Source organism: Megalobrama amblycephala, linkage group LG22 (genome assembly GCF_018812025.1).
Source record: "Megalobrama amblycephala isolate DHTTF-2021 linkage group LG22, ASM1881202v1, whole genome shotgun sequence".
NCBI classification, from domain to species: Eukaryota; Metazoa; Chordata; class Actinopteri; order Cypriniformes; family Xenocyprididae; genus Megalobrama; species Megalobrama amblycephala.
Genome location: NC_063065.1, coordinates 4,312,142 through 4,328,800, shown reverse-complemented (window position 1 = coordinate 4,328,800; position 16,659 = coordinate 4,312,142). Strand labels below are relative to the sequence as shown.

At 36.2% G+C, this 16,659-nt stretch overlaps 1 protein-coding gene across 8 annotated transcripts in view; it reads right to left on the bottom strand.

Annotated features, from left to right (window-relative positions):
* si:ch73-103b11.2 (trichohyalin) overlaps nt 1-16,659 on the bottom strand; it is a 56,260-nt gene that overhangs the window by 14,818 nt on the left and 24,783 nt on the right. For 4 of the 8 annotated variants that reach the window (XM_048173769.1, XM_048173765.1, XM_048173770.1 and 1 more), the window contains 9 exons: nt 13,930-14,662; nt 9,765-9,924; nt 9,344-9,451; nt 6,787-6,843; nt 6,346-6,414; nt 6,184-6,273; nt 4,329-4,438; nt 3,823-3,861; nt 1,227-1,977 (listed from right to left, as the gene is read on the bottom strand). In XM_048173769.1, coding sequence (XP_048029726.1) covers nt 1,227-1,977; nt 3,823-3,861; nt 4,329-4,438; nt 6,184-6,273; nt 6,346-6,414; nt 6,787-6,843; nt 9,344-9,451; nt 9,765-9,924; nt 13,930-14,662 — 2,117 coding nt within the window. The remainder of the gene's footprint in view (nt 1-1,226; nt 1,978-3,822; nt 3,862-4,328; nt 4,439-6,183; nt 6,274-6,345; nt 6,415-6,786; nt 6,844-9,343; nt 9,452-9,764; nt 9,925-13,929; nt 14,663-16,659) is intronic. The other 4 variants (XM_048173766.1, XM_048173773.1, XM_048173771.1 and 1 more) reach the window with 3 other exon arrangements.

The following is a 16,659-nucleotide window of genomic DNA, read 5'->3' as shown; positions in this document are numbered from 1 at the left end:
CGGTGCGACAAAATTTTGGTGCGACTACCACGTTGCCCAACTGATGAGAGCTGCCATTTCCGTTGCACATAATGCATATGAGAAACATCAAACGACAAACAAAACTAAACGAAAGCGGAACAAAACCACATTACTCATTTTAACTGTGAAGCGCAGACCGTTTATCAACTCAGACAATAATAAACAGCACAATGCAGTGCAAACACAGAACAGGCTCTCGTGTGCAGATCTCAATCATGTGATAGTGTTACTACACAGCGCTGGGAGACCCAGTGAGAAAGCATTTGAATTCGCAGCAGAATTAATATCATTGTAGCGAGATCTAGTGGGAAGCATTTAAATTTGGCAAAGTATTCTCTGTTATAAAGTACAGCTATCAGATCAAACAGTGCTGACGATGAAACCAGCAGAAATATTAAGACCTGAATGAACAAGTATTATAAGGCTAAAAAAAAAATCACCTACTTTCACCATGGATTTAATGTAGTAACGCTAATTGTAACCATGGTCGCAGAAATAGTCGAATGTTTTTACATTATTAATTTCAGGGTTCATATGCAAACTTGTAAGAGTGAGAACCAAGAACTTTTCAAGGACTTTTAAAAGTGCTTTAAACTTTTTCCAACACTTCAATGCTTTAATTTTAATGTGATTTTTAATGTGATTTGTAAAACTAAAAGTTAAAAGATGAAGGAAAACTAATGCTTCATGGCAAACAAACTTTTATTATCTTATTAGACATTTCACTCCCTAATATATGGGAAAGTAGGAAAAGTAATAAAGTATCATGAAAAACAAAAACTTTTATTCAAATTGTGACTGAATTACACAGAAAGCAAGTAAAGAGTGCTCCTTCTATAATCACTGAAGCTGTCAGTCAGTTATGGTACATTTAAAAAGAGTGGAAAATGTAATTTTTTCCCTATAAAAATTAGGTTTTTGCACGTTACTGTTGTTAATAAAAGTTTTTAAATAATTATAGACAAAATACAAATTTTTATTTGCATCTCAATTTGATTCTGTCAAATTTCCAATAAATAAACATGTAATATTATTAGTAACTGCACTTATTAATGCAAAACTACACTAATATGATTAAATTACCTTCATGATAAATAACCCACCCCCAGCACCACCAAATCAGGTGCTGGCGACACCATCTGTAGAATTTAGTGGCACCAGTGCCACTGTTCTCAAATGTTAGTCTGGAGCCCTGTGTTTCTTACCTCCTTTTCCAGTACGGTGGTCATCTCTTGTGGAAGGACTCTTTCTCCAACAGGTACATTTGAGATGTTAGGGGAGCTGCCAGTGATCGGTACCTGCTTTTCCTCTCTGAGGGGCGTTGTTTCTACCTGATGCCACCTCTGCTCAATTTCCACTTGGACATCAGAGTTTCTGCGGGCCGCTCGGTGACCTTCAACCTCCTGTGTGTCTCTGAGTTGGTCCACATCCATTCTCCCCTGTTCCTGTGGCACTTTATGGGGGAGCTTTGACGAGGGCTCTGACACCGTCGTCGCATTGACTCCACCTGCTGTAGGTGCGGTCTGATGGTGGTGCATATATTCCTGCACCACTTCTTCTTCTTCATCTCGCTGTGGCATCTTGTCAGTATGGCTGGTGGTAGTAATGGAAGACGACGTCTGATGAGAGGAGGTGCTAGAGATGGGAGAGGAGGCAGCAGAGGAGGAGGAGGAGGGAGAAGATGAGATAATGACTGAAGTGTCTGCCCTCTTCATTGAGGGTTGTCCATTCTCGTTTTCTTGTCCTGGGCGGAACTCAGACCAGTCAAAGGTTTTAGAGCGTCCCTCTCGCTTGTTGACTCGACTCTTACGCTCAGGAGGAGGCGCTGAGTCTGTGATGTCCTCATGTGACTTTTTAGCTTCAACTACAGAGCTGTTAGAAAGTTGTGAAGAGTTAGGAGGGGGTTGGATGAAGTTTTGCTCCACATTTGATCTGGTTCGCTCTTCTGGAAGGGAACTGTGACATGAGAAGATACTGAATCAATACACTGAGTACAAGTATTTGAATTATTATTTGTGTTTCCTAAGGAAAGCATCACTGCCACTCTCTAAATATTTGTTTTATCACAAAGAACTGTTGCACATGGCATTGTGGTCAATCTGAATGTTTACCGAAGACACACAGAGGTCAAAGTTATGCCTTAATTGTTGACATAACTCCACCAAAATGAAAATGTGTTGTAAAACATGCACAGTGTTAACAAAGAGAACTGTGCTACAGCTGTCTAAGAACACACACCCAAACCACTGAAGACAGGATGGTTTGATTAATGGTTAGTAGGATGAGGAAAACCATCTGGTCACTGCATGGCATTCAACCACTGTCAAACATGTCGGTAAACACTCATGTATGTCTGTACACGCTCCAGGGTGTGTTCTAAAAGTGGCCACTGATGCAATGCTATTTTTTCATCTCCTTTAAAGAATGGAAATAGATGGGGAGAGTGATGAGGTGTGAACATAAAATGTGCTGTACCAAAGGGTTAGTTCACCCAAAAATGAAAACTCGGTCATTTATCACTGAGAGCTTTCTGTCCCTCCATAGAGATCCAACGCAACTAACACTTTCAAGGTCCAGAAAGGTAGGAATGACATCATTAAAGTACTCCATGTGACTCCATCAAAAAGACCTTAATTTGTGTTCCGAAGATCTTCCGAATGTGGAATGACATGAGGGTGAGTAATAAATGACAGGTTTTTCATTTTTGGATGAACTAACCCTTTAACTACCTGCCATCCTGTTTACCAGTATCTTCAACAAAAACTGTCAATAGATGAAACTTCACATTTTGAATGTGCTGGAATATGGCTGTAAAAGTATATAAATATAAAAAATATTTTCCTCCTAAAATCTATTACATTTAGTTTTAATGCATTAAATTCATTCTTTTAAGAAAAAACATTTTTTTAAAAAAAAGCATCAATATGCATAAATTATTGGATATTTTTAACTTGTTGGGCCTAAAATAATAGGTTTCATCTAATAATTTAATTCTGCCATGCGAAGACTCCAAATGACCTTAGCTTTAGTAAATGTCCCATATGGATAAGATTTATAATTAAATTATCTGTTTAGGTCTTTACCAATTCTTTACTGATTTGATAGTTCAGTTGCATGTCTACCTAATTTATAATTGCTTTCAAAAAATACACAGAACAACATCATGCCCTAACCAGACATGACATAATACGCTTTTTCAAATGTGTCTTTATGTTTTTTTGTTTTTTTTTAAGTTGTCTGTCTCCAATGAAAAGGTTTAATATAGGTCTGTCCAGTGTGAAGCTGATAAAATGTCCTTCAGTCAGACAGGATTTCACACGTATCACTTTATCATGTTGCGTCTGGTTAGCATGTAGTGTGAAACAGCTGGAATTTTAAATTAGGTAAATGTGTCAAGAGCATTAAATAAATGTAATGCTGTTACACATAATTAAGTAGTCTCAAAAGTTAAAAGCACAAACAAAAACAATCTGGCCACATACACAGCAGCGATGCAACACACTCCAAAATAACTAGGCATACACTGTGAAGGCTCTTCTATTTCATTTATCTCTCTCCATTCTGTTTGTGTCAGAGTGGCTGATTTTTAACATGTTATTTACAATACAAATAAGTGTATTACTGAACATGTTAAATTAACAGCCCCATTATAAACAGAGCAAACAGGCAAACGACAGGCGAAAGGGAATAGGAATTACTAACATAACAGATAGAAGCCAGAACATCATGAAAGCACATCAGCTGACACAACAGCGGCCACAAATACACACACAGGTTAGAATAAGAACAGGAAATGCCAACCTGGGCATAAGAACTGAAAGTTTCAGAGACACATTTTTCCTGTAGTCAGATGGACGGAGCAGGAAAAACACAAGAAAATAAATTACATAGGTAAGTGAGGAACAGAAAAAAACTGAAATAATAATAATAATAAAAAACAAAATCAGTTTTTGAGGAAAACTCAAGAGGAAAAATTAAAGTTGACATTTTTCCAAAGAAGAGTTCATGCACTCAAATGCTTTAGGGTAAGCATGTACTGTTTGTATAATGGTGTGGATCTTTAAAAGGTAAGGTTTGTCATTTCAGAGCCTGCCTGCTGAACTCTGAGCCAGTGTTGTTATGCCAGGCCCAGGTGAATAGACTGAAAAACCAATTGTTGCCACTAGAGGTGCAGAAATGACACACTTCACCTTTATTTTATAGATGAAAACAATTTTTTTCCTAATTAAGTTACAGAGGGAAATCTGATTGGTAAATGTTTGATGTTCTCTCATCCTTTTCAAACTAAACATGATGTAGAAGCTCACCGTGTGACATCAGGAGCAACTGTGGGGCGCATGTTCTTCAGAATGGCCTGAATCCAGTTTCTGCGTATCCCAGAGGTCATGGCAGACAGTGTGAATGCCCCTTCCTTACTCTGAGAGGAAGACAAGGATGTGAATGAGGAGATTGATCAGATGAACTAAAAGTGACTATTTCTGTTCACTTCTTATATTGCTGTTCAATTCGACTTCAAGCGCCACAGAATATACAGTAAATCCAATGAGTTTCTTTTACTTTTACAAGACTTTTCCAGTCATGATTACTGGACAATTGTAATTAAAAAAAAAAAAAGTTAACAAGTTTATTTTTAAAAAATTATTCAAAGGTTATCTATTATTTTATAAACAGCTCTCAAACAAATTTTTGGATAATTCTTCAGCTCTAAATATTTTAGATCCAATAAAATATATAAAAATGTAAATTATTATATTTATATTATAATATTATATTAAATATAATAATAATAATAAACATTTCAGAGCTGAACATAATTATAAAAATTATATAAATTATAGGAAATATTTTCAGATTTTAACTGATCAAATATTTTTATAAGCCAAGAAATCACAATTTTAAAATTCCTTGATATTTCCATTTGCCATGACTGTGCGAACCTTGCATATCACAAAATGAATGAAAAAGCATGTCAAAAAGATTATACCACAAGAAATGGTCCAATCACATACTGGAATAAAAGTTCATGATATACAGCTTAAGTGAAAACTAAAATCCGACAGATCAGACGGCAAGAGGAGTTTCAGACGGGAGTTTAGTATTACGTTAGTTTATCCGCGGCATTCTCTATCCAAGGCATAAAGATAGCAGGCTGAAGTTATATTTACAGTTGTTATTCATTTCTTGACACTGACGCCCTGCTGTTCGTCTGTACACAGAGACGGCCAACGCTTTCTGCTATTTCTGACATCTCTAAAATAACTTTAAAAACAGCACCAGGGAACCTACAGTTATTCGCCACCTAGACGAACAACACAATATCAAGTACATCTCAACAGCTTTATTAATAAAACACAGTAGCATGTGCATCAAACATTTATAAACTAAAACTGTGTCATTATATCTTCATAAGTCTTCTGACCATTTTTGCATCCACCAAATGAATTTCTTATTTGCAAATTATAAATCACTAATCCTAAGAATTAATTTGATAGAAATAGTGTTGCTTGAGTTAAAGCCATTAATAAAATATACTGATTTGATATTAAAAACATCTATTTGCCCTTTAGTAAAGGCAAAAGAATATTAGACAAACATCTGACGTGTGGCATTGGACCTGTAAGGTGTTATTTTAGAGGGAAGTGATGATGTCACAGCTGCTGACAGATCAGGTGACATTAGTGATGAAACAATGCTTAGTGTGGAACAGCGTTAGGGTTACAGCTAACATCACCACAGCTTTATTTAGGTGTGAAAACATACCAATGCAACCCTAGTAGCATATTTGTCTAGCATCATTAACTCAAGAGCACAGGGATGGACGGCCGAAAAAATGTATGAGTTGGAGTTAGATCATTAAGCAGTTTTGGTATTTGGTATATACGCTAGGTTTGGAATAATTTAATGTTTTTGAAAGAAGAGTGTTATGCTAATCAAGGCTGCGTTTATTTGATTAACAACATAGTAAAAACAGTAATATTGCAAAATATTATTACAGTTTAATTTAAATGTTTTTTATTTGAATATATTTCTTCCTGTGCATATATTCAGCATCATTACTCCAGTCTTCAGTGTCACATGATCCTTCAGAAATCATCCCTAAAACACCATAGTCTTTATAGGGGTAAAATACACACAAAACCATAAAATAACAACATCACTCACGATAATTTGGAAGCCATAGTTCCTCTGAACTGGGAATTCTGTCACATCGTAGCATGTGGACAGATCAATCTCTCCGTCCAGATCAGCAGCCTGAGGAACATGAGGGACATTATTAAAGTGTTAGTTAACAGTGCTGTTTTAATCGCTGATGAAAACACTCACCTCCTCAGCGATGGAGTCACGGTAGAACCTCAGGCTCTGATCGGTCAGAACAAACCAGTGTTTCTTCCACTGAGACACAAAGAGAGACAGAAGCAGAATGAACCTTTTGAATAATCTTCAATTTAAACGTTCAGACATAACTAAAGCATTCATTCCTGAATGTGCTGTTTAAAGGGTTAGTTCACCCAAAAATGAAATTTCAGTCATTAATTATGTCGTTCCACACCCATAAGACCTTCGTTCATCTTCAGACAGTCACGTTGACTATTTTAACAATGTTTTTACTACTTCATTTCATCAAACATATCTTAATTTGTGTTCTGAAGATGAGCGAAGGTCTTACGGGTGTGGAACGACTTAAGAGTGAGTAATTAATGACAGAAATGTCATTTTTGGGTGAATTAACCCTTTAAGACTATGACTGGTTCATTTTAGACTCACCAATCCATCTTCGTACAGTTTGGTCATCCATCCTTTTTTAAAGTTCAGCAGGTCCGGCTGAAAGAGATGAGAACAAATCATAAAATTAATAAACTTCCCACATTAACAACCCAGCCAATTGTTAATAAACATTAATCAAGTTTTCATGACTGACCGAAAAACTCAAATTCAATGCAGGAATTCACTCAAAAATGATTTATAAATGATTTTCATTCATGAATGAATCCCGATGACTTCTTGTTTTAGTCTTCTACCTTATTTCTAAATACTTTTTTCTTTTAAATACAGTTTATCTCACCTATAGAATAAATTAACACAATTTATTAAAAGTACAATTTAAATGCCTATAGATAAAGTAAAATGCAAACATATTTTCTCAACCCAGACCATCGGAAAAGTGGCTTGTCCCGGTTGTGCTCAGTAATATCTCTTGCTATTTTTCTCAGTGAGATATTTGTTTACAAATCATGATTTTCAAAAATGCTTTTTTAAAGTACTTAACATGCATTCAGCTACATGTAAACCCTTTTGAACAAGACATCAACAGTTAAAACACAATAACATATCTAATAAATATGTTAATATCAATATGTTAATCTCAATACAACACAACTAATATAACTTAAATATATATAAAATTGTATATTCAGAAGAGGTATGCATCATAAAACAAGCACCAAACACAGTCATAAGTCAGAAGGGTCCGGCACAAATAAACTGCAAGATTTGAACAGGAGCAGAGCCATAAACAATCTAATATACAACCTAAAATTACACAACCAATAATAATACAAACCCTCTACCATAGTATCTAATGCTGCAGTACAGAGCAGATCTGGTCCAGTCGAGATCACACCCACCGGGCGTTCAGTAGTTCAGCGTTCGGTTCACAGTACCTTAGTCTTGTTGAGTTTCATCTGTGACCTGTTCTTCACACGCTTCTGACTCACATGCCGTCTTTCTGTGTGTATGAACATGAATCTGTGTTCTCGTATGCATGTGTGTGTGTGTGTGTTTGGGCATGTGTCGGTGTCTCTGGTCCTAACGCTCTGAGTGAATGCTATTTATAAATCGCGGGTGGTGAAGCGGTTCTGGGTTGGGTTTGCATGAACGCAGTACTAACAGCTGAAACACACAAACACTCTTAGAGCTCTGCAGCCCCTTAGAAATAAACATAAATAAACATTTTATAAACACACTTTAGATTATAAGGTTTATATTCGACTTTGCATGTAATGCAATATAATTCTAACCAACAACGTGAAAGTTAACTATTGTGAGAATGAAACAGTCATAGTGTTTTGCATCTTAATGAGCAACACAGAAAAGGAAAGTTGATCCAGAGGTCAGATGGTGGTCCATCAGTCCATTATGCCCCTTTTTACAAGATGTAATTTAAGTCTCTGATGCCCCAATAGCGTGTATGTGAAGTTATATCTCAAAATACCCCACAGATTTTTATTTTTTTTTATAGCATGTTAAAATTGCCACTTTTGGGGGGTGAGAAAATAGTGGACAGCTCAATGAGGGCGGAAACTGTGCAGTGTGACATCACACTGCTCAGAGAATCAACACTGCATGTCTAATGAGACTGCTTTGGTTTAATGGAGATTAAAAAAAAGGACTGGGTGGATTTTTATCATTGTAGGGTAGTTGTGTTCACACACTGCCAATACACATTTATGTCCAAACATCATGTAAAAGTCGATTTTGCAAAATAGGTGCCCTTTAGAAACACTTTGCCCTTTATAAAAGACACATTGACATTACAGAACCGAATAGCTCTTTTGGTATTATCCTGTTAGCAATCATTCATTTCATGTGTCAATGAACGGAAGAGAGAGTGCATAACCGTCAAATACTTGTGATTTTCCTTGCAAAAACATGCCAAGTCCTTTACATATAAATCAGTCTACAGGCTTTCAAAAACAACCTAGGAAGTTTCGTTAGCAATAAAAAAAGCGATTAATACATGAAAATGCTTACATAAGCCCCTTTAAAAGATGACACATTCATGGACAACATAACATTTCTAACTAAAGTAACACATCAGCTGAATTCAGAGAAACAAAAGATTAAAGCAGATGATAATGTATGATGTGGCAGCATTTGATATGAAACATGAAAAATGACATTTTTCTATAATCACAAAATTTACAATGTATATTTTTTAAATTTTAATTAAAATATCTAAATATCTTATTTACAGATATTTATTATATATATATATATATATATATATATATATATATATATATAATAAATATCTGTAAATAAGATATTTATTTACAGATGATAGATGACAGATGATATAAAATTAATATAATTTCAGTAATGACTTAATATTCATAACAAAGTTCTGTTTTGTTGTTTATAATTTAATTTAAAAAAAAAAATAAAATCCTAAAACTTTCTACCTGTTATTTATCATAAATTTTAAATTACTACCAACACTATTTTGATATCATACATCACCATATATACAATACCATAATTTAAAATTCTTGTCAATTATAGCCTTAATTAATGTGGATTTGTGTGTTATTTGTGGTCTTACAGTCATGAGTGTCTCTGTGGCTCTGCGGTCCAGACTTTTGGCCCTCCGGTAACCAGCTAGTGAAGAAACCTCATCCGTCCGGCCTTTAGCTGAATCCAATGAGAATTCCTGCGACAGTTTAAGAAAGAAATTAAAAATGAATCAATTGTGAAAAACATGTTGTTACTGGTGATTTTGATGAGTTACTGCTACTAGGCCTCCTTGAAATTTTATTATAAAACAGACTGATTCTGAAATCTCATTGGATGATGATCCATTGAATGAACTGGCTTATTGCTGTAACAACACTCAGCAATTTACTGAACGATAGCAAAAATGTTTAGTTTATTCATTCCTGCACACTCAAAGTGCTGTATTGCAATTTATACAGCATTTTCAACAGATGCAAAAATGATTTTATTGAATAATGTTAAATGAGTACCTGTTTCTGGTTAGACAAGCGTCTCTCATTGCGTCCTGCTCTCTGATTGGCTGTTTTAGAGTAAGAAGGGGCGAGATCTGTTGAAGAATTCGTTGTGTCCATTTGCTCTGGAGTGTTGACGTCGTCATGACTCTCAAATCTCTCGATGACCTGTGAACGTCTGCAGCAGAACACACACAGAGGTCAGAACAAAAACAATGGAAAATACGGCATAACCAGATGCTTTCCTTTCATCACAGATCTTCTTAAACTTTAGTTTTGACTCTGAGGTTTGTCTAAAATAAAGGCTTAAGAATAAAGAGTTAAATGCAACACATAATAAACTAATAAATGCATTAATAAATAAACACATTTTATTATTTCTACCTAACACTGCAGGATGTTTACATCTACAGAGGAAGGATGATGGAGCATATTTTTGTGAAAAAGATGAAAAATCACTTCCTCTGTTCATTACTGGTCAGCTGAAACTGACCTCATAAATAACCTTCACACTGTCATAACTCAAACAGGAAATGTGGCTGGAAATTGTTTCATGACATTAAAGCTGTGACACTGCCTCAGAACGACTTTGTATTATAAAACAGATTCCTGTTCCAAAAGCCGATGTAATGTAATATTTTAATTAGTTGAATGAAAAATCATTTTAAATTTATAATGCAGCAACTTTTAGCATAACACAGAAAAGCTTAATTTCTTCTGTAAAATGACCTTTAGGAAGAATTTAGGCTTTTCTCAACAGAGAGTATCTGAGATGTTAGCATGTCACTGATTTGTAGTATTTGTTTAACAAGATGAATTTTAGATGTCTTATACGAGCAGATGGCAGAGCAGAGGGACAGACACAGGAAACCAGCGACAACAGCCATGAGCAGAACCCCAGACAGCAATCAGTCTTTGTCCCAGTGTACACCCGTGTGTTAGTAGGAATAATTGATCTTCTACACCTGTTTCACACCCAACTGAAGCAGCAGCATACGTGCATTATGCTTCGACACTGACAACGTTTCTGATGCACAACTGATTTCTGGGGTACAACATTTAGCATTTCCTTTAATAACAGTCATAATTTTTCTAATATATATATATAAATATATATATATTATATATTTCATATAAGTGGGCTAATAATGGACACTGCATTACAAGATGAATACGAATCATTTTTATCTCAGTAGCTAGTAGTGGAATAAACTGAATAACATTTCTACAAGGTTTGCCCCCTAATATTCGACTAATCAGTTGACTAGAAGAAGCTTAATCGACCAAAAATGTTATTAGTCGCAAAATAAAATACTCCAAACAGGATGCAATTTGTTGTCTCAGTTTCTGTGAACTTGAGCACGTCAAAAAAATTAACCAAAACTCAGTGAATATTTGCCTCACAGACATGAGAAACATATCTATAGAAAGCTTGAAATGTCAAGCGATTGTCAACCAATTCAAGTGGAAAACAAATATTCTGAGATTATGAAATCCGTAAGAAATGTGCATATAGACGCGCACACTACTGCGGAAATGAGTCTTAAACTTTGCAGCTCAAAACACAGAAAACATTATCAATAAATTATTAAAATGTTTAGACAGTCTCCTTGCTGTTTTTTTCATGACATATTCATAATTATCACTTTTGCCGGTGCAAAGTGGCAAGCTTTATGTGTTGTATATATAGGCAATTAAAGGCTCATTATTATGATTTATATGGCTTATTAGTCGACTAATTGCTTAAATGAATGACTACTAGTTGACTAGAAAAATCGTCACACAATCGTGTTGTGTGAGGCTGCATTCAAGCCATTTTAGCAAAGCATACAAAAAAAATGACTGAGTGAACCTTTACAATCATCTAAGCAAACCCCATAGTGAGGCTACAAACTAAATCGTCTGTGCCTCATGGTTGGGCAGTCTGAATTCACTGTTAATCTGCTCGCCGAAATAACTATGCACTGCTTGCGGTGTGAAAAAGGCTTTGGTTTTTATGTCTTTGATTCTGAGATGTGTGTGTGTGTATGTGTGTTATAGTTTGGCCCCAGCAGGTGGAATGAAAGTAAGCAGTGGGTGTGTCAGAGGGCGTGGCAGGGCGTGGCACAGGGCAGGAAGTGCAGAGTTTCAGAAGACTGCCTGAAAAAGAGGAGAAACAGATCAAATAAAAAGTAAAAAAGACATAAAAAGCATGAGAGAGAAAGAAAAAAAAAGAAATGAAAGGAGTGCAGAAATAAAGAAACATTTTAAATCACAGATACAGAACTGAACAGATACAGTGTTCAGGTCTGTGTTGAGATTTCAACAAAATGGAAGAGAGATTAGGCTGGAAGTTCAGTTTTACAAAGTGTTCACTAGGTGGCGCTAAAGCTGCAAGAATGGGATGAATGTCATGATTCTAAGTGCTAAAGACACAGCATTAGCTCAGACAGATAGCAGCACATCCTTCCTGCTTGTTCATCTTGAGTGTCATTGACAGATAACCAGCTGGTTTTTCCTGCCGGCTCCAGCAGGTGGAGATATAACCTCCACACTCGCTCGGAGACGTAAACACAGCAGGCGTGTTGGCTGGGACTGAGAGAGCAGATTGTGTTTATGCTGCAGGGGAAGTAGCTGCGCATCTTCAGTTCCCTGTACAAAACCGTATATCTGCTCAATTACATTCAGACTATAAACTATTATAAAACTTGAATGTCTTTATTTCTGTGAGTTAAATGTATGTATATTTAACTGTGTCACTGGCTCTGGTACGAACTCTAGTGACTTGCCTTCCTAGACAGCATTTTTAGGCATCATAAGCACATAAAATCTATTCCAAACAGTAACAATACTGGATATTTGACATTTCATGTCACATGTTGAGATTTTAAAAGCCATTATCCTTTAGTGCAGAATGCATAAAAATTGAAGGAAATGATGATTATACACTTTAGTCGCCACTGAAAAGTAGCTAATTAAATTAAAAACAGTTTCTCAGTTGCAGCGTATTTTTGTGCTAATTAGAGTATCAAGTAATGAACTTAAACTACACGTTAGTATTAAAAGTGCACCAGGTAATTACAATGTTTAATGCAAAAAACTAACAGCGCTTCAGAAGTTGAAAATAAATGCACATATACATGAGACTCTAGTCATGTAATTAGGGTAATAATGGATCCTCATGGGGCGGAGATCACATGACCAGATGAATACGAATCATTTCTATCTCAGTAGCTAGATGTGGAACAAATTGAACAACATTTCTACAATGGCATCATTACATGAGGCTGCATTCCAAGCCATTTTAGCAATGCATAAATTCTATTTAAATTCTATTTGAATCACATACAAAAAAATAAATATATTTTATTCAGTTTTGATTAAAAAAAAAGTTAAATTAAATTAAAAGTTCATTAAAAATAAAATATTTCATCAAGTATTTGTATAGGTTATGCTATTATTTTTGATTTTTTTAATAATATTATTTGTTATTTTATTTATTATTATTTTATTTAAAATGTACTATAAATTATTTGATAATATTATTAAATGTAATTTATTTTTAATAACAAATATTGTATAGCAATTAATATTATTACAAATAAATTACATTTAATAATATCAAATAATTTATAATAAATTTTAAATAAAATAATAAATCAAATAATATTATTAACAAATAACATACTTAATATTAACAAACACTATTTTATAGCAATTAATATTAATATTAAGAATGTTATTTGTTAATAATATTATTTGCTATTATTAACCCTGTAAAGCCTTAAGTATGAAATAATAGTTCTATTTTTTTTTTTTAAACAGAACAGTTTATTAAACTTTTATTAAACTTTCAGGCTTTTATGGCTCATATAGTATGATAGAGTGAGAATATGGAGCTCATACTTGAGGAGGAAAAAACTCATTTAGAGGCCCAAACCGAGCAAAAATATGCAATTTGGATCAGTCAGGTGACATAAGGCATATAGAACATTGTGTACAACAGGTTTTTCAGCCAAGTTTTAATAATTTAGAGGCCTTTGCGTATCAAAAATTATATAGTTCTAGGGTTAAGTGCTATTTGTGTGATGCACACTACAAGAGCTGCTACCCATGTAGGGCATTTCAAATCAGTTACTTATAAAGATGCTGTCTAAGAAGATTGGGTTTGAATCAGAGATTGTGTGTGCGTATCGCTCATCACCTTCGTTCACGTCCGAACAGTCGTTCCACTTCCTCCCTGCCAGGGCTCCTTGCGCGTGCTCGCAGCTCCTGCCGTTTCTGACTGGATCGGTAAGCTTCCCGATGACTGAGTCTCCGTGCCCGCGGCACGTCCGCCAGGGCGGCGTAACCCTGCCCACCTCGGCCCGCCCTGCCCGGGGCTCCGCCCACACGGCTCTCCGGACTCTGCTCAGAGTCCAAAGAGCTCTGAGAAGAGGACAGGGATGATGGGAGGATGTTTGCGTGGCATGTGTGCGAGTTTGGGCTGGAGAGCGTGTCCGGGCTGGGAAGGGGACGGGGATTAGCATCCGAAGAGGGCGGGAACTCCAGCAACGGGGCGTCCACTGAAAGATGCTCCTCTGATTTGCTAAGTCTTTCTGTGTTGTGTCTGTGAGCGCGGGCGTTATATGTAACGCACACGTCACCGGAAATCTGTGTGTTAGCAGCAGCGTGTGGGTTGTGTGATGTGCGTTTGTGTGAGCTGACTGGAGAGCTGAAGAGCTCGGGATCAAATGAGAGATACCTGGAGCGTGAGGAAGAGGACGACGAGGCGGCGGAAGAAGAAAGCAGAGGGGGCGGCTGCTGCTGCGGTTGCGGCTCTCGCTCTTGCTGGAGTTGATGCTGTCGTCCTTCATCTTCTTCGGGTTTGGGTTTTTCCAATGAAAAATATCCACTCTCCACCCGTGGCTTACGACCAGCACTTAAGTTTCCTGAGTCTGAGCGTGAGAAAGACAGAAAAATCAGAGTCAGTACCTTCACAAAAACGTACCATGCTGCCAAAATACCTAGTTAACTACTGCAAAATCATATTAAATTAATCTGGGATCTCCTTCAAACAGTGTAAGACGCTTTGAGAATCTGTCATTTTGTTTAATATTGTTTTTAATGACAGTGGTGACTAACACCAAGTTACCACAGTTTTATTGAGGTAACAATCACTGTAGCATTTTGTCAGAAATTATAGTTAGTGTGGTTTTTGTGAGTGAGTGAATCTATTTAAATGTTCTTTTCATTTTGCCTGAAATTGGAGGTCCAGTGACTTTATGATGTGTGAAGTGGACGTCTTTCCTCTAAGACCAAAATAACTAATGTTTCCTGGTGATGTAATTCAATATTATAAATCACATGTACTGAACAGTGGACTGATAGATGCTGTAGTCAAGGGTAGATATTCCTCTAGACTTTAATGCAGAAAATTTGACAAAAACTCACTGTTGCTATGATGTTCTGAGTGGCATTTGCACCAAAACTCACCACCACAATAGAGTACAACAGAGCCTGCTCACTTTTTAAGCGGCCTTGGCTCCAGGATTATTTTTCCCAATCATTTTTCCAATAGTGATTTTTAAAAAAGGCATAATTTTAACTGCTGGTGTCACTGTTGAACAGGTTCTAGTGATTCAAACATGTTTTCATAATATTCATATTTCTGAATATTTGCATTGTTTTATTTTTGTACTGTGGATTTTTTTCCTCATCCAATTTTCTGAGGAGGCACTGCCCCTGATACAAATATTTAAGTGATTTGAGAGCATAAGGAGACTGTTGCATGTTGACATGTTGTAAATAGACATCTGTGACACTCTTCACCAAGTGCTTACACAGATACACATGGGAGAGTTTGAAAGCAGGCGTCTATCAGCAGATCCCCAATATATCCGCTGATAGACGCCTCTGCCATGTGTATCTGCGCAAGCGCTCGGTCACAGATGTTTTTGAAGCATTGATCATTTTAGCCAATTACAGACATATCTGTTGAGTGCATGAACACAATGGCCAATCAGAGGTGTTTAAGAATCTGCTCAACAGCCCTCAAAATGCTAGGGGGAAATGCTGGTATTGTCACATTAAAGAGTTCCTTTGGCAAGATTAGCTTCTTGAAATTCTTGATTGGACGGAATTTCTTTTGCAGAATCATGGGTAATGAAGTTCACTGTCAATTCTGCTGTTAAACAATTATTTACAAAAAGATATATCCAAGAGCTTAAAATAAAAAAGCAATATTTTGAACAAAAACCTGAGGGACCCCCAAAGCTTCACAGTCGTTACCTCTTCCTGGGTCGACATTTCATTCAGTAATGTTAGGCTGTTTTAATTTACCGTATTGTTCCGAATATAAGACAATGTTTTTTTCTTATAAATACGTCTGAAAAAATGGGTTCGTCTTATATTCAGGGTCTAGACATTTACGTGTCAATAATACACCCACAACAATAGGTGGCGCCAAAAAACATGTAAAATGAGTGCATCTTAAAAACGCTAACAGTCAAAGAAAAGCTTACCGTCTAAGAGCCGTGCGACTGTCATGTTTGCTTGTCCTGCTGATGGGACCGAACTTCCCCCATATACGTGACTTTAAAACATAAGTCGGAACCCCGAATTCAAACTACAATAAGATTTCACTTCTACTGTTAATTTAATTTTGGCCACTTGGTTTTCACTATTAGATGGATAGCCTAATTGTTATATAATATATGGGCTACAGGTTATTTTTATGGTATGCCAAAAAGTTTTATTTTTTAAAGCTGCAGTCCGCGATTTTTCCTCTTTGTCGCCATCTCTGTTTGAAACCTGTGATTGCAGTCATTATGCGGAACAGTTATCGTTACGTGCGTTGTGCCTCGGCACAGCTCTTCAGCGCGGATGAATCTAATGCTTGCTCTCAGTCACCGCACCGGTGTGAATACTGTATTTCAGAATCACAGATTCTACG